At 46.6% G+C, this 24625-nt stretch overlaps 1 protein-coding gene and 1 long non-coding RNA gene across 21 annotated transcripts in view; one reads left to right on the forward strand and one right to left on the reverse strand.

Annotated features, from left to right (window-relative positions):
- Positions 1 to 3008, reverse strand: part of LOC105493578 (ubiquitin specific peptidase 28) — a 79775-nt gene extending 76767 nt beyond the window's left edge. For 17 of the 20 annotated variants that reach the window (XM_024796513.2, XM_071075605.1, XM_011761329.2 and 14 more), the window contains exon 1: positions 2874 to 3001. Coding sequence is in view for 9 of the 20 variants with exons in the window: in XM_071075603.1 (XP_070931704.1) it covers positions 2874 to 2930 (57 nt within the window). In the remaining 11 variants the exon portion in view is untranslated. Of the gene's footprint in view, positions 1 to 2873 lie in introns of all 20 variants that reach the window. The other 3 variants (XM_011761319.3, XM_011761320.2, XM_011761326.2) reach the window with 3 other exon arrangements.
- A 14802-nt stretch (positions 3009 to 17810) lies between these two features.
- On the forward strand, positions 17811 to 24445 carry LOC139357372 (uncharacterized). Its single transcript, XR_011610359.1, has 3 exons — positions 17811 to 17934; positions 18717 to 19001; positions 24237 to 24445. It is a non-coding gene; the product is annotated as an uncharacterized lncRNA (long non-coding RNA).
- Positions 24446 to 24625: the final 180 nt, after the last annotated feature.

Below are 24625 nucleotides of genomic sequence, written 5' to 3' on the forward strand. Positions count from 1 at the left end.
AAATCACTAAGTGTCTACTCTCAGATTTGAGTCCATACTGAGAGCGTATTTCAAGAGTACTACATATTTCTCTCACTAAAATTCTTGGGAGGCCATAAAGGGTTTTGTCTGTCCTGTGTACAACTGACCAATAAGGGAAGGGAAGCAGTCTAGGCTTTAAATAGCTTCTGAGTGTCAGGGACGGATAGCTCTCCTCAACTAGAACAATGAAATATCCTTTAAGGGAAAGGTAGAATGCCTGAGAGAGTTCAAAATAAAAGAATCCATTCTAACATGAAACTTACCAAGATGAGGAAGAAGTTATTAAAATCTTTCCTATAAGATGCAAAAGGTACTTTTCCCGGAAGTTTCTTCAACCTATCCGGATAACTTTAAGCTTTTTATTAGCAAAAATAAAAGAGGCGAACATTATCAAGCATTCCATGCTTAACAGCTTTCCGTATAGGGCAAATCACTGGGAAGAACAGTAAATGTCATCACTCTGCAGGTGGCCAGGAATCAGAGTACTCCAGCCAGCCACAGCCACTGGAGTTCCAAGCCTTCCCAAAATAGCTATGACTTACATACAAATGCTCATCAAGTAGCTCACACACAAACTCTCAAATGGAGAATGCTGAAATAGGGTCACTACTCAAACTGCGGCAGACTTAAAGATGCCCTGATTAATAGGCACATGGTCTTAAATGACTGAGCCACGACAAATTTAAATATGACTTCTCTCCCTTAAAATAGTTTCTTCTCTAAATCAATATGATGGTCTCCAAACTAAAATTTTCCCATGTTTTTAAGTCACTGTGCTAAAAACAAATAGAACTGATCTCTGAAGCCAAACAGAGAAAAATCCTGACACATTTCAATAGGCACTTGTGAACATCGAACAATAACATTTCCATTAGAAATCAGTGCACGAGCCGGGCGCGGTGGCTCAAGCCTGTAATCCCAGCACTTTGGGAGGCCGAGACGGGCGGATCACTAGGTCAGGAGATCGAGACCATCCTGGCTAACACGGTGAAACCCCGTCTCTACTAAAAAAATACAAAAAAATAGCCGGGCGAGGTGGCGGGCGCCTGTAGTCCCAGCTACTCGGGAGGCTGAGGCAGGAGAATGGCGTGAACCCGGGAGGCGGAGTTTGCAGTGAGCTGAGATCCGGCCACTGCACTCCAGCCTGGGCGACAGAGCGAGACTCCGTCTCAAAAAAAAAAAAAAAAAAAAAAAAAAAAAAAGAAATCAGTGCACGATATTTTCGTTTTGGAGTCCAGGACCTGGAAGTATATTTTTCTAACATGAGTTTTAAAAAGTGCATCCAGACTGGGGGCGGGGGCTCACGCCTGTAATCCCAGCACTTTGGGAGGCCGAGGCGGGTGGATCACGAGGTCAAGAGATTGAGACCATCCTGACTAACACGGTGAAACCCCATCTCTACTAAAAATACAAAAAATTAGCTGGGCGTGGCGGCGCGCGCCTGTAGTACCAGTTACTCGGGAGGCTGAGGCAGGAGTATGGCGTGAACCCGGGAGACGGAAGTTGCAGTGAGCCGAGATCGCGCCACTGCACTCCAGCCTGGGCGACAAAGTGAGACTCCGTCTGAAAAAAAAAAAAAAGTGCGTCCAGACTGGGCGCCAGTGGCTCACGCCCGTAATCTCAGCATTTTGGAAGGCCGAGGCGGCGAATCACCTGAGGTCGGGAGTTTGAGACCAGCCTGACCAATATGGTGAAACTCCGACTCTACTAAAAATACAAAAATTAGCCCGGCCGGCGGCGGGCGCCTGTAATCCCAGCTCCTCAGGAGGCTGAGGCGGAGGATGCAGTGAGCCGAGATCGCACCACTGCACTCCAGCCTAGGCAACAGAGGGAGACTCCGTCTCAAAAAAAAAAAAAAAAAGTGCGTCCATGCTAACTACTACTGGCCTTCCAGACAAAAGAGTAAAAAGATATAAAAGGATTCTCACCTGAAGGTATCTATCTGCCAGCTTTGTATGACAAATATAAAGTGTCTCATTTCCAAACTCGTATTTGAATAACTGGCACAGATTTCCCATTTTGTCTTGAAAAAGTGCAGTACTTGAGGGGTGAGGAGGTGGTGTTAAGTTATAACATTCCGAAGTAATACTAGAAGACATGCTCAAATTGCCCTCTTCCCAAGTTTCTCAATACAGACATTAGCTTTTCTCCCAAACCAGGGTTCTTTCACTCTCACCATCTTAACTCAGAAGTCCTTGTATTGATTTCAGTCTTCTTAGACATTGGGAACAGGAGAGCATCATCAGTAGAATTTCTATTCATCACGCTGCTCCTCCCCCTTCTTAAAAATCTAGAGTGATGAATGCAATAATTGGGGAGGCTGCGCTGTTTTGTTTTCAAAGCTGGGTGGGGAGGGAGGGAAGTGGTGGTAACTGGGACCCCTGGTCTTATAGAAGACGGTGATAATTCCGGACTTTAAGTGAAATAACTTCGGTCTGCTTTAACCTTTCAAAAACGCCGCCATAAAACCGATTTAAAAGTCAAAGCAAAACAAAACAAAACCAACCAACGCTGCCGCTTTCGGAAGTTTCTCACTCCGGTCGGGGCCCAGGAGCGCTCACCTTACTGATGCCTGCGGCGGAGAACCCCACGTCTAGCCCTTTATATTTGGTTTTCCAAAATCTGGAAATCCCCCTACAACTTCAGCTCGCCCACGGACGCAAAAATGCAGTCCTCAATCTCCGCGGCCCGAGCCCCGCAGAGCCCTCGGCCTTCTCACCCACGCTCGCGGGCGCACCCCCTGTCCCGCCCGGCCGCGGCGCCCTCCGCAGCCCGCAGCCCCGCAGGCCCCGCACGCTCCCCTCAGGGCCTGGAGCCCGCCCCCAGCTCCCGCTCGCCGTCGCTGAGCCCACCGAGCTGTGGCCGTCGGCCGCGCCGGCCGCGTCGTCCTGCTGCAGCTCCGCAGTCATGGCCGAGGCGCCCAGCCGCGGGTCACCCGTCTCCCGCCGCTGCCACCGCCGGCCCAGCCTCTCAGGACTAGACCCCGCCCCCGCCCTCCACCCGGCTCCGTCCCGCCCCCGCCCTCCACTCCGCTCCGTCCCGCCCCCGCCCTCCACTCCGCTCCGTCCCGCCCCCGCCCGCCGCGCGCGCCAGAAGCCCGGCCCACATGCCCCGCCCCCGGCATGCGCGCGCACGCAAGGCGCGTGGCCCGGGGCCGAACAGTTCTGCGTGCTCCCGCGCACGCCCGGCTGACCAGACGTCGGTCACGTGACCCCGGCCCCGCCTGTAGCTCTCGGTGGGCTTCACAGCCCGTGGTGGTTGTGGGCTACGCTGCTAGTACCCGGGAACTGGATTTGCGAATCCTGGGAGCCGCGTTCCTGAGTCTTCTCCGCTCTCTGCCGTCAAAACCTCATTTCTAGGACTGACCTCCGGCTCCACCCTCCCTCCACGGGCGAGTTAAAGCTGCTCCCCCGCCGTGGGAAACTGCCGAATGACCGTGGAATAAAGGATTTGCCACCAGGCTTTGTGGCCATTTCCAACTCCAGTGACGTGAAAAAGTGTTCACCATCTTGAAGGAGAGATGGAGGATGAATGCAGTCGCTTGTCTAAAGCTAACCAAACGGACCAAAGCCTCCGTTCATGGGTGCCCCGCGTGGTGCCCTTAACCTTGATGCTGTTAACCTGGGCATGAAAGGAAAAATTACAGAGTTTTTCCATTTTCGATTTTCAGAAGTTCAAACTAAAATTTTGTGTTACTTTGTTATGTTTGAGGCAGATATTTACGATTTCATATTAAAAGACCACGTGCTCCTATTGAATTGTTTTTTATTTGGTTGTTTGGTTTTGGGGTTTTTTTTTTTTTTTTGGTTTTTTTTTTTTTTGGTTTTTTTTTGAGACAGAGTCTCACTCTGTCGCCCAGGCTGGAGTGCAGCCGCACGATCTTGGCTCACTGCAACTTACGCCTCCTGGGTTCAAGCGATTCTCCTGAGTAGCTGGGATTACAGGCACGCTCTACCACACCCAGGGTTTCACCATGTTGCCCAGGCTGGCCTCGAGTTCCTGACCTCCACTGGTCCGCCCGCCTCGGCCTCCCAAAGTGCTGGGATAACAGGCATGAGCCACCGCGCCTGGCCTGAATTGTATTTTCTTTTTTTTTTTTTTTTTTTTTTTTTTTTTGAGACGGAGTCTCGCTCTGTCACCCAGGCTGGAGTGCAGTGGCCGGATCTCAGCTCACTGCAAGCTCCGCCTCCCGGGTTCACGCCATCCTCCTGCCTCAGCCTCCCGAGTAGCTGGGACTACAGGCGCCTGCCACCTCGCCCGGCTAAGTTTTTGTATTTTTAGTAGAGACGGGGTTTCACTGTGTTAGCCAGGATGGTCTCGATCTCCTGACCTCGTGATCCGCCCGTCTCGGCCTCCCAAAGTGCTGGGATTACAGGCTTTCAACAACTTTGTGGGAATTGTGATTACTCAGCCCTTTAAGATACAAATGTGTCATGATGGCAAACCCACTTGACAGCATGCTGGGTGTCCCAAATCTGCGTAGAGGCTGAGTGTGGAAGGGCATCTTTTAAGAGTAGCACTTACACCCTTGCCCTGGTCTGGTCTGGCTCTCAAGCTATACTTTTAAGTGTGAATTTAACATAGACTGTGGCCTTTCCTATACTCCTGGCATTGTTGTCGCTGGGATTGTTATGTTTCACCTGCAGGCCTCACTAGTCTGCATGCGGGCACAGTTTGTGACAAAAGGAAACAGGTACAGGTCAGGTGCAGCTCCCAGGAGAGGCCAGATTACTCTCGGGCCTGGACTAGGACTGCTGCTACTTCCACCACCTGGAGATACAGGGATCCCCTTCCCCTGGCAGATTAACTGGCAGATTAGCATGGTTGCAGTGATACTACCTTGGAATCTTCCACATTCAACAGGCTGTTTGTGTCTGCGATTTGTAGGACATTTTATGTTTGTGGCTCTGCCATTTTTCTTTTCCTCATGAGTGACTGTGTTTATGGCCTCAACCTGGGTGTCATTGCAGAACAGGTTGATTTCAGATTGATGTTGGTTTTCTTTTTTGTTGTTGTTGTTGTTTTGTTTTTGTTTTTTTGTTTTTTGAGACAGGGTCTCGCTCTGTCATCCAGACTGAAATACAGTGGTGAGATCACGGCTCACTGCAGCCTTGAATTCCTGGGCTCAAACGGTCCAACTGCCTCAGCCTCTGAAGCAGCAGGGACTTCACACGTGTGCCATGCCCAACCAATTTTGGTGTCTTTTTTGTGGCGATGGGATCTCACTATGTTGCCCAAGATGGTCTCAAACTTCTGGTCTCAAGCAGTCCTCCTGCCTTGGCCTCCCAAAATGTGGGGATTACGGACATGAGTCACCACACCCAGCCCACATTGATTTCTGAGTCTCGCTTATATTTGCAGCATTGCCTATTTCTACACTGCTAGAATGCTTTATTTACCATGTCTCTGGAGCAACCCTTGTTTGTGTTTACACATGCATTTTAGGAAATTGCATGTTCATTGTGTGTAAGTGGTGTCAAAACCTATAACCCTTTGTATTAGTCTGTTCTCCCATTGCTATAAAGAACTACCTGAGCCTGGGTAAGTTATGAAGAAAAGAGGTTTGACTCAGGAGCATAACAGGAAGCAAGACTGGGAGGCCTCAGGAAATGTACAATCGTGGTAGAAGGCAAAGAGGAAGCAGGCATGTCTTCCCATGGCAGAGTAGGAGAGATAGAACAAAAGCAAAAGTCAGACACACACACACACACACACAAAGATCTCATGAGAACTCACTATCACGAGAAATGCATGGGGAAAATCCACCCCATAATCCAATCATGTCCCACCAGGTCCCTCCCCTGGCAAGGTCTCCGACATGGCCTGGAGACATTTTTCCCATGGTCTTGGGGATTCACATTAGGTTTCTTGCTACTTATGCAAATTTCTACAGCTGGCATGAATTTCTCCCCAAAAAATGGGTTTTTCTTTTCTTTTTCTTTTCTTTTTCTTTTTTTTTTTTTTTTTTTTTTGAGGCGGAGTCTTGCTCTTGCTCTTGCTCTGTTACCCAGGCTGGAGTGCAGTGGCGCCATCTCGGCTCACTGCAACCTCCGCCACCTGGGTCCAAGCCATTCTCCTATCTCAGCCTTCTGAGTAGCTGGGACTACAGGAACCCGCCACCACACCCAGCTAATTTTTGTATTTTTAGTAGAGACGGGGTTTCACCATGTTGACCAGGATGGTCTTGATCTCTTGACCTCGTGATCCACCTACCTTGGCCTCCCCAAGTGCTGAGATTACAGGCATGAGCCACTGCGCTCAACCAGGTTTTTCTCTTTTCTATCACATTGTCAAAGTGCAAATTTTCCAAAATTTATGCTGTGTTTCCTTTTTAAAACTGAAAGCTTTTAACAGCACCCAAGTCACCTTTTGAATGCTTTGCTGCTTAGAAATTTTTTCCACCAGATACCCTAAATTATCTCTCTCAAGTTCAAAGTTCCACAGATCTCTAGGGCAGGGGCAAAATGCCACCAGTCTCTTTGCTAAAAGATAACAAGAGTCACCTTTGCTCCAGTTCCCAACAAGTTCCTCATCTCCATCTAAGACCACCTCAGCCTGGACCTTATTGTTCATATCAGTATCAGCATTTTCTTTTTTTTTTTTTTTTTTTTTGAGACGGAGTCTCGCTCTGTCACCCAGGCTGGAGTGCAGTGGCCGGATCTCAGCTCACTGCAAGCTCCGCCTCCCGGGTTCACGCCATTCTCCTGCCTCAGCCTCCCGAGTAGCTGGGACTACAGGCGCCTGCCACCTCGCCCGGCTAAGTTTTTGTATTTTTAGTAGAGACGGGGTTTCACTGTGTTACCCAGGATGGTCTCGATCTCCTGACCTCGTGATCCGCCCGTCTCGGCCTCCCAAAGTGCTGGGATTACAGGCTTGAGCCACCGCGCCTGGCCTGTATCAGCATTTTCATCAGAGCCATTCAATAAGTGAGGTTGGGTGAAGGTACAGCCAAACCATATCAAAAAATTAGCCAGGTGCGGTGGCTCGTGCCTGTAGTCTCAGCTACTTGGGAGACAGAGGGAGGCGAATCACCTGAGCCCAGGACGTTAAGGCTGCAGTGAGCCTAGATCACACCACTGTACTCCATCCTGGGTGATGGATTGAGACGCTGTCTCAAAAAAAAAAAAAAGACCACCAGACCTCCTACACCCTTATCTCTGAAAGAGATGTGTACAGGCCCTTTGGTAAATTTAGACCCGGAGTTTTGATTAAACCTCTTTCTGCTGGATGGTTGTAAACAGGGCTCCAGATCTAATAAATATAATTAATTTGGGACTGGATCTGATAAATCCTGTTAGCCTCCTTTAACTTCCACTTGGTGCTGGACATGGTAATCAGCTAGACACACCCTGTCCTACCACAACATTTAATGAGCAAGTCTACATCAGTGCTTGGTCATCAGTTGGCAAGTCTCATAGTGATCAAATATCAAAAGTGGATATCACAGAACATGTGCCGTCACCACAGAAAATCCCATCTCATTCCTCTTAAGGGCTTATACATGAAGGCTCTAGAATAATTCTATTATTAGTCAATAATCATTTCAAGAGTATCCAGGGGAGAAAGTAATATTGATAAGAAGCAATAATAAACAATCGGTGTGTTTAAACAGGGAATAATTTGCAGAGTATTCTCCCAGAGAGGAAATTGACTTTTTTTCTTTTCCTGGAAAACCTTTTGTCCCAATGCTGTTATTTTTATTTATTTATTTATTTATTTTTCCCGAGACAGAGTCTTGCTCTATTGCCCAGAGCTGAAGTGCAGTGGCGTGATCTCGGCTCACTGCAACCTCTGCCTCCCGGGTTCAAGCCATTCTCCTGCCTCAGCCTCCCGAGTAGCTGGGATTACAGGCATGCACCACCATGCCCGGCTAATTTTTGTATTTTTAGTAGAGACGGGGTTTCACCATGTTGGCCAGGCTGGTCTTGAACTCCCCGCCTCGGCCTTCCAAAGTGCTGGGATTACAGGCGTGAGCCACTGCACCCAGCCTATAAGTTATTTTTTGAGTCAATGGATTTCTCCTCTGATTTACTGCAAATCCAAAATATAATTTATATTATAATAAAATGATCTTGTTTGAATGATTGAATTCTTGTGTGGATTGAGGAGCTAAGTGACAATGAAGGGAAAATGTTAGGAAAAGAATAGAGGAAAGAAGAAATAAAGAAACATGTTTCTTCTCTGCTTCACTCTAAATGTTTTTTGCCAGTGGCTTCTGAGCAACTGGATTTGAAAGCCGCAGGCTATGACTGATTGACAGGTGTGACTGCTCTTTAAGCTATGGATTCCTTTCCAGGAATGATCTAGTCAGAAATGTCCCTAAGGGCCAGCTCCTCAGCAGCTAGGAAAATGGCCTTTGAGGGATAAAATACAGGTATTTCAGTAATAACCCCTAGATTAAAGAGTTTACTTATTTAAGGTTAAATTATAGGTGTTAAGAAAATGTTTCAGAAAAGGATCTATGGTTGGTTGAAAAATAAATGGATTTCCAATCTGCCTCAAATGTGTAATGTAGGCAATGTAGTGTGTGGAGAATTGAAATAGCTTTTGGTAAAGTTAATGAGTTCATTTTAGAAGTACAGTTAACTAGGCTGGTGTGGTGGCTCACGCCAGTAATCCTAGCACTTTGGGAGGCCAAGGTGGGTGGATCACGAGGTCAGGAGATCAAGACCATCCTGGCCAACATGGTGAAACTCCGTCTCTACTAAAAATACAAAAATTAGCCGGGCGTGGTGGCGTGTGCCTATAGTCCCAGCCAACCAGAAATCACAGGCAGACAACTGTTCAAATCATGTTCAAATAAGGCAAATGCCAAGCTGCAACCAATCCAGCTATTTCTGTACCTTACTTCCCTCACTTCTGTTTTCTTTTGTTTACTATTTTATTTTTATTTATTTATTTTTTTTGAGGCAGGAGAATCACTTGAACCTGGGAGGTGGAGGAGGTTGCAGTGAGCCAAGATTGCGCCACTGCACTCCATCCTGGGTGACAGAGCAAGACTGTGTCTCAAAAAGGAAGAAGAAGAAAAAAAAAAAGAAGTACAGTTAACGCGTATACACAGGGGATTGATTCCAGGACCTCCACCTGGCTCTACCATAATGAAGTCTGCACATACTCAAATTGTGAAGTTGACCCTGCAGAACCCACTTATAGGAAAACTCTACATAATCAGGTTTCATAACCCTTGAATACTGTTTGTGTGTTGTTTGTTTTTGAGACAGGGTATTTCTCTGTTGCCCAGGTTGGGGTGCAATGGCACGATCACAGCTCACTGCAGCCTGGAATTCCTGAGCTCAAGCGATCCTCCCACCTTGGCCTCCCAAAATGTTGGGATTACAAGTGTGAGCCACTGCACCCAGCCTGAATACAGTATTTTTGATGCACGTGTGTATTTTGATCTGCATATAAGTGGACCCATGCAATTAAAATCCATGTTCTCGGCCGGGCGTGGTGGCTCATGCCTGTAATCCCAGCACTTTGGGAGGCCGAGGCGGGTGGATCACGAGGTCAGGAGATCGAGACCATCCTGGCTAACACAGTGAAACCCTGTCTCTACTAAAAATACAAAAAATTGGCCAGGCGTGGTGGCAGGTGCCTGTAGTCCCAGCTACTTGGGAGGCTGAGGCAGGAGAATGGCGTGAACCCGGGAGGCGAAGGTTGCAGTGAGCTGAGATCGCGCCACTGCACTCCAGCCTGGGCGACAGAGTGAGACTCCGTCTCAAAAAAAAAAAAAAAAAAAAAAAAAAAAAACCTGTGGACTCTATTTGGCTTTGGTATTCAGAATATGAACTCTCCGTGGCTGACATTCATAATTCCGGCACCTTGGGGGGTTGAGGTGGGAGGATCACTTTAGGCTAGGAGTTCCAGACCAGTCCAGGCAATATAGCAAGATGCCATCTCTACAAAACCTACAAAAATCAGCTGGGCATGGGTGGTGCACACCTATAGTCCCAGCTACTCCAGAGGCGGAGGCAGGATGATCACTTGAGCCCAGGAAATCGAGGCGGCAGCGAGCTATGATTATGCCACTGCACTCCAGCCTGGGTAACAGGGTGAGACCCTGTCTCTAAAAAGAAAATAATAATTTTATTGATCTGGTACTTAACTCTGGAAGAAAAGAGAACTATTATTATTATTTATTTCTTTTTTTATTTTTGAGATGGAGCTTCGCTCTTGTTGCCCAGGCTGAAGTGCAGTGGCACGATCTCAGCTCACTGCAACCTCCGCCTCCCGGGTTCAAGCAATTCTCCTGCCTCAGGCTCCAGAGTAGCTGGGATTACAGGTATGCGCCACCACGCCCAGTTAATTTTGTATTTTTAGTACAGAGGGGTTTCTCCATGTTGGCCAGGATGGTCTCAAACTCCCAACCTAAGGTGATTTCCCCCCCTCCGCCCCGAACCCACCTCAGCCTTCCAAAGTGCTGGGATTACAGGTGTGAGTCACCGCGCCCGGCCTGAGAACTATTTTTTTTTTTGAGAACTATTTTTAATTGGGAGGCTGAAGTTCTGGGATCACTTGAACACAGGAGTTCAAGGCTACAGTGAGCCAAGATTGTACCACCGCACTCCAGCCTGGATGACAGAGACAGACCCCATCTATAAAAGTAAATAAAATAAAATACAACATTTTTAGAGGAGGTAATAGCTAACATTATCGAGCACTTAGGTCAGGTGGTTCTCTGAGTACTTTGCACATAGGAACTGATTTTATTCTCACAATACCCTATAAAGTAAGTGCTGTTAGTATTATAGTAGAACCTGCTTTACAAGTGAGGAAACCACCACAGACAGATTAAGTAATTTGCCCAAGGTCTTTCTAAAACAGCACTCTAAATCAAACATTTAAGCTCTCTCTTAAGGAGATTCAGGTTTAGAGAAATCCTAATTGAGAAAGATGAATAATTAGGGAGAAAACTGCCTCCAAAGACTTCTCTGGCCAGGTGGCAAGGTGGCTCACCCCTGCAATCCCAGCACCTTGGAAAGCTGAGGTGGGTGGATCATCTGAGGTCAGGAGTTCGAGACTAGCCTGGCCAACATGGTGAAACCCTGCCACTACTAAAAATACAAAAAGTAGCTGGGTATGGTGGCGGGCGGCTATAATCCCAGCTACTCGGGAGCCTGAGGCAGGAGACTCGCTTGAACCCGGGAGGCGAAGGTTGCAGTGAGCCAAGATTGCACCATTGCATTCCAGCCTGGGCGACAGAGCGAGACTCCTGGGGGTGGCACTGGAGCTGAGCTGACAAAGATAGGGAAAACTGAGGGGAAAAATGGGAGTTTTAGCACTGCTAAGTTTAGCTTAAAGCTGCCTCCTTGTATACTTTAAGTTCAGTCCAAAGAGTTCTTCATACATATTAGACCATAACTAACTGGACATGTAAATAGGCTGTTATCTACTCTTTTTTTTTTTTTTGGTTACCCAGGCTGGAGTGCAGCAGTGCAGTCTCAGCTCACCACAACCTCCGCCTCTCTGGTTCAAGCGATTCTCCTGCCTTAACCTCCTGAGTAACTGAGATTACAGGTGCCTGCCACCACACCTGGCTAATTTTTGTATTTTTAGTAGAGATGGGGTTTCACCATGTTGGCCAGGCTGGTGTTGAACTCCTGACCTCAGGTGATCCACCCGCCTCAGCCTCGCAAAGTGCTGGGATTACAGGCGTGAGCCACTGTGTCCAGCCTGTTACCTACTCTTGTACCAACCAGATCGTTTCAGAAATCACAGGCAGACAACTGTTCAAATCATGTTCAAATAAGGCAAATGCCAAGCTGTTTCTGTACCTCACTTCCCTCACTTCTGTTTTCTTTACTTTTGTTTTTTTTTGAGACAGAGCCTCACTCTGTCGCCTAGGCTGGAGTGCAGTGGCACAACCTTGGCTCATTGCAGCCTCCGCCTGCTGGGTTCAAGCGATTCTCCTGCCTCAGCCTCCCAAGTAGCTGGAATTACAGGCGTGCCCCACCACACGCCGCTAATTTTTGTGTTTTTAGTAGAGATGGGATTTCATCATGTTGGCCAGGCTGATCTTGAACTCCTGGCCTCAAGGGATCTGCCTGCCTCCTTGACCTCCCAAAGTGCTGGGATTACAGGCGTGAGCCACTGCGCCCAGCCTTACTTCTGTTTTCTGTAGGTCATTTTCTTCTGTTTGTTAATAAACGTTATTGGAGGCCGGGCCTGTAATCCCAGCACTTTGGGAGGCTGAGGTGGGCGGATCACGAGGTCAGGCGTTCGAGACCAGCCTGGCCAACGTGGTGAAACCCCGTCTCTACTAAAAATACTAAAGTTAGCCAGGCATGGTGGCACACGCCTGTAATTCTAGCTACTCAGGAGGCTGAGGCAGGAGAATTGCTTGAACCCAGGAGGTACAAGTTGCAGTGAGCTGAGATTGAGCCAATAAACTCTAGTCTGGGCAACAGAGCAAGACTCCATCTCAGAAAAAAAACATAATAAATAATAAATAAATAAACATTATCTGATCAGGTAGCAGCCCTGGAGTTACTCTGAACTTTTTCTGGTTCAGGGCACTGTCCAGTTCTCGAATTGTTCTTTGCTCTGTTAAACGCTGTTAAATTTGTCTAAAGTTTTTTCTTCTAACAGCACTCATTCAGAAGACTAGTTACAATTAGAGTAACCACAAGTTCCAGTTTGCCTGGGGCAACCTGATTTACCCCTGTTTTCCCAGTATGCTTATCGGTAACTCCTCCTTTCTCAAATTTCCAGATTTGAATAATAAAGCAGTTTCATCTTAAACTTAAGCAATGGTCCTAGAGAATATTGACGTTTTATTCCCAAAAGTCTTTCTTTTTTTCCGAGATGGAGTCTCACTCTGTGACCCATGCTGGAGTGCAGTGGCACAATCTCGGCTCCCCGCAACCTCTGTCTCCCGGGTTTAAGCGATTCTCCCACCTCAGTCTCCCGTGTAGCTGGGATTACAGGCGCCTGCCACTACACCTGGCTAACTTTTGTACTTCCAGTAGAAGTGGCTTTTCACCATGTTTGCAAGTCTGGTCTCAAACACCTGACCTCAGGTGATCTGCCTGCCTCGGCCTCCCAAAGTGCTGGGATTATAGGCATGAGCCACAGCACCTGGCCCCAGAAGCCTTATAGATACAGCTAAAATGCAAATTTTGAGCCAAGTCTGAGAAATATGCTTTATTAACAAGCACTGGTTAATCTGTTTCTAGAGAACACAGACGGGAAGCAGAGGGTACCTCCCTGAGAGTGGATGGGATCATTTATTGCCTTAAGTTTCATTTGCTTAAAGGACTGCAGCTTTTTCACTTTTGTAAAAGACTGTAAACCAACAACTATTGGCATTTAAGGTTAGGATTTAAGGATGTCGGATGGTCATCCCTTGGGAGATGGAGATGATGTGGTGTTGGAAGAAGAGACGGTATTTGATGGCCCCTGCCAGAGGGGTAAAATGCTGAGGACTGAAGTTGAATGGGCCTTTTTGTTTCCATTTGAGAGGAGAGTTCAGAATTTCAGACCTGAAATGGCCATGGAAGAACTCTGAAGTCCTGGAATCATTGTTTTTTTGTGGTGTTTGTAGTCTCCTATACTTCTCCAGGAGTAACACATAGCAAGAAACTTAAAACCAAAGGAACAAGGTGCTTAATAGAAAGACTATTTGGACTCTTCTGCCATTTTTGTATAGAGAGGGTGTCAGTTGCTCTAAGGAGTACAAGTATTGAATTCTGGAGCCAGCAGATCAGAGAATTGGTCTATGCAAATGAAGACTTTCTGGTAACAAAGAATAAAAAGCTTTAGAAAAGTACTTCAGGGGAGGGCGCAGTGGTTCACACCTGTAATCCCAGCAGTTCTGAGGAGGCGGAGGTGGTGGATCGCCTGAGGTCAAGGAAATCAAGACCAGCCTGACCAACATGGTGAAACCTAGTCTCTACTAAAAATACAAAAATTATCTGGGCATGGTGGCGGGTGCCTTTAATCCCAGCTACTTGGGAGGCTGAGGCAGGAGAATCGCTTGAACCTGGGAGGCGGAAGTTGCAGTGAGCTGAGATCAAGCCATTGCACTCCAGCATGGGTGAGAGTAAGACTCTGTCTCAAAAAATAAAAATAAAAAAGAACAGTACTTCAGCTTAAAATCGCTAGCCATGGGCCGGGCACAGTGACTCATGCCTGTAGTCCCAGCACTTTGGGAGGCTGAGGCGGGTGGATCACCTGAGGTCAGGAGTTCGAGACCAACTAGCCAGATGGTGAAACCCTATCTCTATTAAAAATTCAAAAAAATTATCTGGGTGTGGTGGCGATTCCCCATAATCCCAGCTACTCGGGAGGCTGAGGTAGGAGAATCACTTGAACCTGGGAGGCGGAGATTGCAGTGAGCCAAGGTCGTGCCATTGCACTCCAGCCTGGGCAACAAGAACGAGACTCTATCCCTAAATAAATAAATACATAAATAAAATTGCTAAATAAAATTGCTAGCCACGGGCCCAGCACAGTGGCTCATGCCTGTAGTCCTGGCACTTGGGAAGGCCGAGGCAGGTGGACCACTTGAGGCCAAGACTTCTAGACCAGACTGGTCAACATGGTGAAACCTCATCTCTACTAAAAATACAAAAATTAATCGGCGTGGTGGTGCACGCTTGTAATCCCAGCTACTCTGGAGGCTGAGGTATGAGAATTGCTTGAATCCGGCAGGCAGAGGGTGCAGTGAGCTGACATCAGGCCACTGCACTCCAGCCTTAGTGACAGAGTGACACTCTGTCTCCAAAAAAAAAAAAAAAAAAAAAAAATTGCTAGCCATGTTTTTTAAAGTGGAAGAGTCTCAACTTTTATTTCCTCAGCTTTGTGAAAAGATGAATAGTGTTACCAACAACTCTTCTGTTATACTAAATATTCTTATTTCATTGGTAAGACAGAATGGGATGATGGCAAAAACCAATCCCATCTGACTTGATGCTGATGAATCTGAATGATCTAGTTATGAGTTTATCTGAAGAACATAATGAAAATATTTTGAACATTATGTGTTGGCACTTGAATACTTTTTAATTTTAATTTTAACTTTTTTTTTTGGTAGAGACAGTGTCTTGCCATGTTGCCTAGGTTAGTCTTGAACTCCTGGCCTCAAATGATCCTTCCACTTCTGTCTCCCAGAGTGCTGGAATTACAGGCATGAGCCACTGTGCCAGCCAAGTTTTAATTATTACATTTAAAGAAAAAAACCTAAATATGCATTACTCCAACTGGAAAGAGTAAAGAGCCACTTTTCCATCACTTTGAGGACACTACTGAATAAGCATACACATTCAGAGCAGATTCTGGGGATTGCCAGAGAGAGATTTCTTGGAACAAAAGTTTAACAAATGTGACACTTTTGTTTCATATGAGCAAAGTTATGACATATCTCTTGCCTTTTCTACCCATGTACACAGGTGTCTTATTCCATTTGTGTTGCTATAACAGAATGCCACAGACATGGTTACTTATAGAGAAAAGAAATTTATTTCTGACAGTTCTGGAAGCTTTTGTCCAAAGTTGAGGTGTTGGCATTTTGCGAGGGTCTTCTTGCTGAATCATCTCATGGCAGAAGGCAAAAATGAAAAGGCGCTCACGTGACAGCAAGAGTGGGCAAGAGGGGGCTTACCCTGGTTTTATCGGAACCCACTCTTGTGAAAATGGCATTAATCCATTCATAAGGGCAGAACCCTCGTGGCCTAATCACTGTCACTCGGGCTGGAGTGCAGTGGCCCAATCTCGGCTCACTGCAACCTCTGCCTGCCAGGCTTAAGTGAGGTTCTCACCTCAGCCTTCCAAGTGGCTGGGACCACAGGTGTGTGCCACCACATCTAGCGAATTTTTTTTGTATTTTTTTGTACACACAGGGTTCACCATATTGCCCAGGTTGGTCTTGAGCTCCTGGGCTCAAGCGACCCACCTGCCTTGGCCTCCCAAAGTACTGGTATTACAGATGTGAACCACTGCACCCAGCCTTCCCATCTGGGTGAGCCACTGCACCCAGCCATTACCATCACAATGACAATTACATTTCAACCTGAGTTTTGGAGGAGACATTCAAACTATAGAAAGATGTTGGGGTCTCTGTGTTGGTTATCATAAAAACTAAAAATCTAGGCCAGGCATGGTGGCTCATGCCTGTAATCCCAGCACTTTGGAAGGCCGAGGCGAATGGATCACCTGAGGTCAGGAGTTCGAGACCAGTCTGGCCAACATGGCGAAACCCTGGCCAACATGGCGAAACCCTGTCTCTACTAAAAGCCCAAAAATTAGCCGGGCACAGTGGTGCACACCTGTAATCCCAGCTACTAACGAGGCTGAGGCAGGAGAATCACTTGAACCCAGGAGGTGTAGGTTGCAGTGAGTGGAGATCATGCCATAACACTCCAGCATGGGCAACAAGAGTGAAACTCTGTCAAAAAAAAAACAAAAACTACCGAATGTATGACTTGAAGTACTGCTTATTGGAGGATTTTCCTTCACCAGTGTCCTTTGGTGCCATATATACTTTGTCTAAGGATACAGTACATGTTTTGAACCAGAGACCACTCCTATGGTGCTATTTTCTCTATAGCTAGAACACAAGGGTCTGAGAATGAAGGACTGAAAGTAGGAGTGGCTCATAAAAACAGAGTGAAAATAGTTTTGTGGGGCCAGGCACAGCGGCTCATGCCTATAGTCCCAGCACTTTGGGAGGCCGAGGCAGGCGGATCACGAGGTCAGGAGTTCGAGACCGGGCCAACATGGTGAAACTCTGTCTCTACTAAAAATACAAAAATTAGCTGGGCGTGGTGGCATGCATCTGTAGTCCCAGCTACTTGGGAGGCTGAGACAGGAGAATTGCTTGAACCTGGGAGGCGGAGGTTGTAGTTAGCCAAGATCACACCACTGCACTCCAGCCTGGGTGAGAGAGCAAGCAAAAAAAAAAAAGAGTCCTAAATTATAAACAACCCACATGGGCATCAACAGGAGATCAGATAAACTGTGTTGTATCCATATGATAAAATATCATTCAGCAATAAAAATCAATGAATTATTGATACATGTAACAACATATTCAAATTTCAAAAACATTAAGTTGGGAGAAAGAAGTCTGGCGTAAAAGGGTACATACTATATAATTCTATTATATGAAGCTCTAAAACAGGAAAAGGACATGAAGGAACTTTTCAGAAATGCTTTATATCTTGATTAGGGTGTTGGGGTATTGGTTACATGAATGTATACATTTTTCAACACCCAACTGCTATGGTTTGAATGTGTCTCCCAAATTTTGTGTGTTGGAAACTTAATCTCCAAATTCACATGTTGATGATATTTGGAGGTGAAGCTTTTGGGAGGTCATTAGAATTCAATAAGGTTATCAGGGTGGAGCCTCCGTGATGGTACTGGTGGCTATATATATATATATATATATATATATATATATTTTTTTTTTTTTTTTTTTTGAGATGGAGTCTCGCTCTGTTGCCCAGCCTGGAGTGCAGTGGTACCATCTCAACTCGCTGCAACCAGGTTCAAGCAATTCTCTGCCTCCACCTCCTGAGCAGCTGGGATTACAGCCCACCACCACGCCCGGCTGATTTTTGTATTTTTAGTGGAGATGGGGTTTCACCATCTTGGCCAGGCTGGTCTTGAACTCCCGACCTCATGATCCACCCGCCTCAGCCTCCCAAAGTGCTGGGATTACAGGCGTGAGCCACCACACTGGGCCTAAAATGAGATCTTTAGTGTGGGCCCAAACCTATTATGACGCATGCCCTTATACTATTATGACTCATGCCCTGACACAGAGAGGAGATTAGGACACAGAAAACACAAATGGAGGGCAGCCGTGTGAGGACACAGTGAAAAGGCAGCCATCTGTAAGCCAATGAGAGAGGCCTCAGGAGAAACTAACTCTGCTGACACTTTGATTCTGGACTTCCAGTCTCCAGAACTGTGAGAAAATAAATTTCCATCATCTAAGCTACCAAATCTATGATAGAACAAAGTCTACTTTGTTATAGTAGCCTTAGTAGACTGAAATGTACATATTCTATTCAATAAGGCTAATGGTTGAATTTAACAACTCTTCATTGAACACACATTTTACTGTGCTAGATGCTGACTGGATGATTAAGACATGGCCTCTTTCCCTTAAACGCAGACAGACATGGTGGCAAGGAATGATTCTGCACAGGCCACCAATGTACACACACTGTCAGCTTATATTCCTCTACATACAGTCACGTGTCTTAACGACAGGGATATGTTCTGAGAGATATGTCGTTAGGCAACTTCATTGTGTGAACATCAGAGAGCGCACTTACACAAACCTAGATGGTACAGCCTACTACGCACATACGCTTTATGGTATAGTCTATTGCTCCTAGACTACAAACCTGTTCAGCATGTTATTACACTGAATACCGTAGGCAATTGTAAAACAGTGGCAAGTATTTGTGTAGCTAAACATACTATGTGTATCTAAACATAGTAAAATATGGTATAGAAATAAAAAATGGTACACTTATACAGGGCAACTCCATTATAATCACTTACATAGGATTATAATCTCTTAACCGGACCCCTATTGTATATGTGGTCCGTTGACTGAAACATCCTTATGTGGTGCATGACTGTACTTTACCTAATAGAAAGATATTGTTTTGGTACAAATATCACACCTGGCCGAATTACCGTGGTTTTAACAAAATCTTTTTTTTTTCTTTTTGAGACAGTGTCGCTCTGTCACTGCACTCAGGCTGGAGTGCAGTGGTGTGATCTCAGCTCACCACAACTTCTACCTCCTGGGTTCAAGTGATTCTCCTGCTTCAGTCTCCCAAGTAGCTGGGATTACATGCATGTGCCACCACACCTGGCAATTTTTTTTTTTTTTTTTTTTTTGAGACAGAGTCTCACTCTATCACTGGAGTACAGTGGCACAATCTCAGCTCACTGCAACCTCCACCTTCCAGGTTCAAGTGATTCTCCTGCCTCAGCCTCCTGAGTAGCTGGGATTATAGGTGCGTACCACCACACCTGACTAATTTTTGTATTTTTAGTAGAGACAGGGTTTCACCACGTTGGCCAGGATGGTCTCAATCTCTTGACCTCGTAATCCATCCGCCTCGGCCTCCCAAAGTGCTGGAATGACAGGCGTAAACCACCATGCCCAGCCTTAATTTTTGTGTTTTTAGTAGAGACAGGGTTTCGCCATGTTGGACATGCTCTTCTCAAACTCCTGACCTCAGGTGATCTACCTGCCTTGGCCTTCCAAAGTGCTGGGATTATAGGCAGGAACCACCGCACCCGGCATAACAAAATCTTTTTAATTGTGAGTAACAGAAACCAGCACAAGTAGCTGTAAGTAAAAATGGAAGGGAAGGTGATTTTTTTTTTTTTTTTTTTGGAGGCCACAGAGCAGCCTCATAGTGTAGCTAGGCCACACAAGCCGTGAAGCCAGTTCCGAGAGACTCATCAGAAATCAAAATTGCTCCTCTCTTTGAGGCCACATGTGACTTTTCATCCTTGGTCTCGCCATAGACCTGTTTTCTTTTTTTCTTTCTTTCTTATTTTTTTTTTTAGATGGAGTCTTGCTCTGTCACCCAGGCTGGAGTGCAGTGGTGTAATCTCGGCTAACTGCAACCTCCACCTCCCTGGTTCAAGCAATTCTCCTGCCTCAGCCTCCTGAGTAGCTGGGATTATAGGTGCATACCACCACACCTGACTAATTTTTGTATTTTTAGTAGAGACAGGGTTTCACCATGTTGGTCAGGTTGGTCTCGAACTCCTGACCTTGTGATCCGCCTGCCTCGGCCTCTCAAAGTGCAGGAATTACAGGAGTGAGCCCATAGGCCTGTTTTCTTTTTTTTTTTTGAGACGGAGTCTCGCTCTGTCGCCCAGCCCAGGCTGGAGTGCAGTGGCGTGATCTCGGCTCACTGCAAGCTCCGCCTCCCGGGTTCACGCCATTCTCCTGCCTCAGCCTCCCGAGTAGCTGGGACTACAGGCGCCCACAACCGCGCCCGGCTAATTTTTTGTATTTTTAGTAGAGACGGGGTTTCACCGTGGTTTCGATCTCCTGACCTTGTGATCCGCCCGCCTCGGCCTCCCAAAGTGCTGGGATTACAGGCGTGAGCCACCGCGCCCGGCCTAGGCCTGTTTTCTTTGCATTTTCTGTAGCCAATGTTATTTGTTTCTCTGTCGAAATGGTGGAAATTGGCATCATCCCAGCCCTGGGTCTACAACACTTCTTATTTCACAGCTACAGCACTGTTAATCAACTGGCTAGTGACTTACTGTCCTGGTTCCAAGTTTTGAGAAAGAGTCTAGTGGTCCGTTTGGACCAGGTGTTCACCCCTTATCCTATTTTCTTTCATCAGAGGAGGCCGAATAACAGTACATACATGGCCAATGAAGCTGGAGAAAAAGAAAATTCTCAAAGAAGGGAATTATTAATAGGGCAGGCGTCCCAAAAAGTTACTTTTACAAGCATCAAAATTGAATTGAATAGTAATGGAATGAAAGGAAATTCATTCCATCCATCAGCAAGTGAATCTATTTATTTGCATTGATTTCGACTTGTGGCTTTCAAACCTAGTTGCACATTAGATTTACCTAAGGAGTTTCAAACACATGTCAGAGCCTGGGTCCCATCTTATACCATAACGTCAGAATCTATAGAGGTGGGACCCAGGTCACTTAAAAATACCCGATGAACCTCATGTGCTGCCATGCTTGCGGATTACTTGCTTAGACATCACACCAGTATAACTTAGACTTCAGATTTTTAAATTTCATATTTTATTCTTAAAATATTTGGTCAAGGCCGGGCGCGGTGGCTCAAGCCTGTAATCCCAGCACTTTGGGAGGCCGAGACGGGTGGATCACGAGGTCAGGAGATCGAGACCATCCTGGCTAACACGGTGAAACCCCGTCTCTACTAAAAATACAAAAAAACTAGCCGGGTGAGGTGGCGGCGCCTGTAGTCCCAGCTACTGGGGAGGCTGAGGCAGGAGAATGGCGGGAACCCGGGAGGCGGAGCTTGCAGTGAGCTGAGATCCGGCCACTGCACTCCAGCCTGGGCGACAGAGCCAGACTCAGTCTCAAAAAAAAAAAAAAAAAAATTTGGTCAAGATAGTAACCATGTGGCTCTGCTAAAATTATGGCAAAGTCATCAACAAATATTTGGGGAAAGAGCTTTTTCCAGGAGGTGTAATATTTTTTTTTCTTCCTTTGAGATGGAGTTTGCACTGTTGCCCAGGCTGGAGTATAGTGGTGTGATCTTGGCTCACCACATCCTCCACCTGCTAGGCTTAAGCAATTCTCCTGCCTCAGCCTCCCAAGTAGCTGGGACTACAGGCAGGCACCACCATGCCTGGTTAATGTTTGTATTTTTAGTAGAGATGGGGTTTCACCATGATGGCCAGGCTGGTATCGAATTCATGACCTCAAGTGATCCGCCTGCCTTGGTCTCCCAAAGTGCTGGGATTACAGGTGTGAGCCACCGTGCCTGGCCAGGAGGAGTAATATTAATTTGAAAAAATCAATGCTGGGTGCGGTAGCTGACTCCTGTAATCCCAGCACTTTGGGAGGCCGAGATGGACAGATCACAAGGTCAGGAGTTTGAGACCAACCTGACCAACTTGGTGAAATCTCGTCTCTACTAAAAATACAAAATTTAGCTGGGCATGGTGGCTCGCACCTGTAATCCCAGCTACTCGGGAGCCTGGGGCAGGAGAATCACTTGAACCCGGGAGTGGGAGGTTGCAGTGAGCCGAGATCGCGCCATTGCACTCCAGCCTGGGTGACAGAGTGAGACTTCATCTTGAAAAAAAAAAAAAAAAAAAAGCAATAAACCAGCTTGGCCAACATGACGAAACCCCATCTCTACTAAAAAATACAAATATTAGCCAGGTGTGATGGTTACAATCCCAAGGATGCCTGTGATCCCAGCTACTCGGGAGGCTGAAGCAGGAGAATCACTTGAATCCGGGAGGCGGAGGTTGCAGTGGCCCCAGATCGCACCACTGCCCTCCAGCCTGGGTAAGAGACTGAGACTCTGTCTAAAAAGAAAAAAAAAAAGAAAAAAGAAAAAAGCAACGTAACACAGAAATTAGTCAGGTGGGGTGGCATGCGTCTGTAATTCCAGCACTTTGGGAGGCTGAGGTGGGAGGATCACTTGAGGCTAGGAGTTGGAAACCAGCCTGACCAACATGGTGAAACCTCGTCTCTACTAAAAATACAAAAATTAGCCAGGTGTGGTGGTGGGTGCTTGTAATTCCAGCTACTCAGGAGGCTGAGGCCTGAGAATCGCTAGAACTGGGAGGCAGAGGTTGCAGTGAGTGGAGATCGTGCCACTGTACTCCAACCTGGGTGACAGAGTGAGACTCTTTTTTGTTGTTGTTGAGACGGAGTCTTGCTCTGTCGCCCAGGCTGGAGTGCAGTGGAGTGATCTCGGCTCACTGCAACCTCTGCCTCCCGGGTTCATGCCCTGGAGGGCGTGCTCAGCCTCCCAAGTAACTGGGACTACTCCCGTTCAGCCTATTCTCCTGCTCAGCCTCCCGAGTAGCTGGGACTACAGGCACCGGCCACCACGCCCAGCCAATATTTTGCATTTTTAGTAGAGATAGGGTTTCACCATCTCAGCCAGGATTGTCTCTATCTAGGATTACAAGCGTGAGCCACCGTGCCCGACCCAGAGTGAGACTCTTATCTCAAAAAAGAAAAATAAAAGAAAAATTTTAATTATTTTTCTGTATGTTTGGGCTCTGCAAAGTTAATCATCAGGTTCCTGGAAATGTAATTGTCTTCTTTTCTATTTATTTTAATTTTACTTATTTATTATTATTATTTTTTGAGATGGATAATAATAATTTATTATTATTATTTTCTTGCTCTGTCACCCAGGCTGGAGTGCAGTGGCACAATTGCGGTTCACTGCAAACTCCGCCTCCTGGGTTCAAGCGATTCTCCTGCCTCAGCCTCCCAAGTAGCTGGGACTACAAGCGCAGTCACCATGCCTGGCTAATTCTTATATTTTTACTAGAGACGGAGTTTCACCATGTTGGCCAGGCTGGTCTCTTGACCTCGTGATCTGCCCGCCTTGGCCTCTCAAAGTGCTAGGATGACAGGCGTGAGCCACCCCGCCCGGCCTATTATTTTTTTTGAGACCAAGTCTTGCTCTGCTGCCCAGGTTGGAGTGGAATGGCACAATCTCAGCTCACTGCAGCTTCCGCCTCCCGGGTTCAAATGATCCTTGTGCCTCAGCCTCCCCAGTAGCTGGGATTACAAACGCATGCCACCATGCCCAGCTAATTTTTGTGTTTTTTTTGGTAGAGACAGAGTTTCGAGACCGGGTATGGTGGCTCACATCTGTAATTCCAGCACTTTTGGGGGCCGAGGCAAGTGGATCACTTGAGGTCAGGAGTTTGAGACCAGCCTGGCCAAATGGCAAAACCCCATCTCTACTAAAAATAAAAAACTTAGCCGGGCATGGTGGCAGAAGCCTGTAATCCCAGCTACTTGGAAGGCTGACACGTGAGAATCGCTTGAACCCAGGAGGTGGAGGCTGCAGTGAGCTGAGATTGTTCCACTGCACTCTAGCCTGGGTGACAGAGCGAGACTCTGTCTCAGAAAAAAAAAAAAAAAAGAAAGAAAGAAAAAAAAAAAAAAGAGACAGGGTTTCACCATGTTAAACAGGTTGGTCTCGAACTTCTGACCTCAAGTGATCCGCCTGCCTCTGTCTCTCAAACTGCTGGGATTATAGGTGTGATACCATGATGCCTGGCCTTCATTGTCTTCAGAAGGAATAAGAAACTTAGTGCCTCCCACGTGTCTGTGCTCTTTCTGAAACAGAAACTGTTAGTCTGCCCAGGAAAAGACCAGGAAATATCTGGGAGTTCACTCCCTGTTCTCCTCAGCCAACAGCTGACAGCGGGGAGTGAGAGTGTGCAGGTTAGCTTCCCTTGTGTGGCTTTCACCGTCAAGTTTCCCTGAGGGTTCAAGCTGAAACCACCCTCCCCTTTCCCAATTTCTGTTGGAAGTATTTCTTTCTTTCTTCTTCTTCTTTTTTTTTTTTTTTTTTTTTTGAGAAGGAGTCTTGCTCTATGGCCCAGGCTGGAGTGCAGTGGCGCAATCTCGGCTCACTGCAAACTCGGCCTCCCGGGTTCGCCCCATTCTCCTGCCTCAGCCTCCTGAGAAGCTGGGACTACAGGCGCTCGCCGCCGCGCCTGGCTAATTTTCTTTTTTGTTTTTAGTAGAGATGAGGTTTCACCACGTTAGCCAGGATGGTCTCAATCTCCTGACCTCGTGATCTGCCCGCCTCCGCCTCCCAAAGTGCTGGGATTACAGGTATGAGCCACTGTGCCAAGCTTATTGGGAGTATTTCGAAAATAGATTGCTTGTACACAAAACCTTATTACAGGTATGTTTCAGGGAAACCCAATCTAAGACAGTCAGCGTTACAGAGTTTTATCCCCCCTGTCAATATTAAAATTTGATATGGCTTTTTTTTTTTTTTTAAGTTTTAATTAAATTTTTATTTGACCAAGAAAACATTGTCTAGAATTGTCTAACATTTAAAATCCACTTAAACAAAGCAGATTACAACCTTCAAGCATCACAATTATTCAGCCAGAATAAGACCAGC

The sequence above is a fragment of the Macaca nemestrina genome, chromosome 12 (genome assembly GCF_043159975.1).
Source record: "Macaca nemestrina isolate mMacNem1 chromosome 12, mMacNem.hap1, whole genome shotgun sequence".
Classification (NCBI taxonomy): Eukaryota; Metazoa; Chordata; class Mammalia; order Primates; family Cercopithecidae; genus Macaca; species Macaca nemestrina.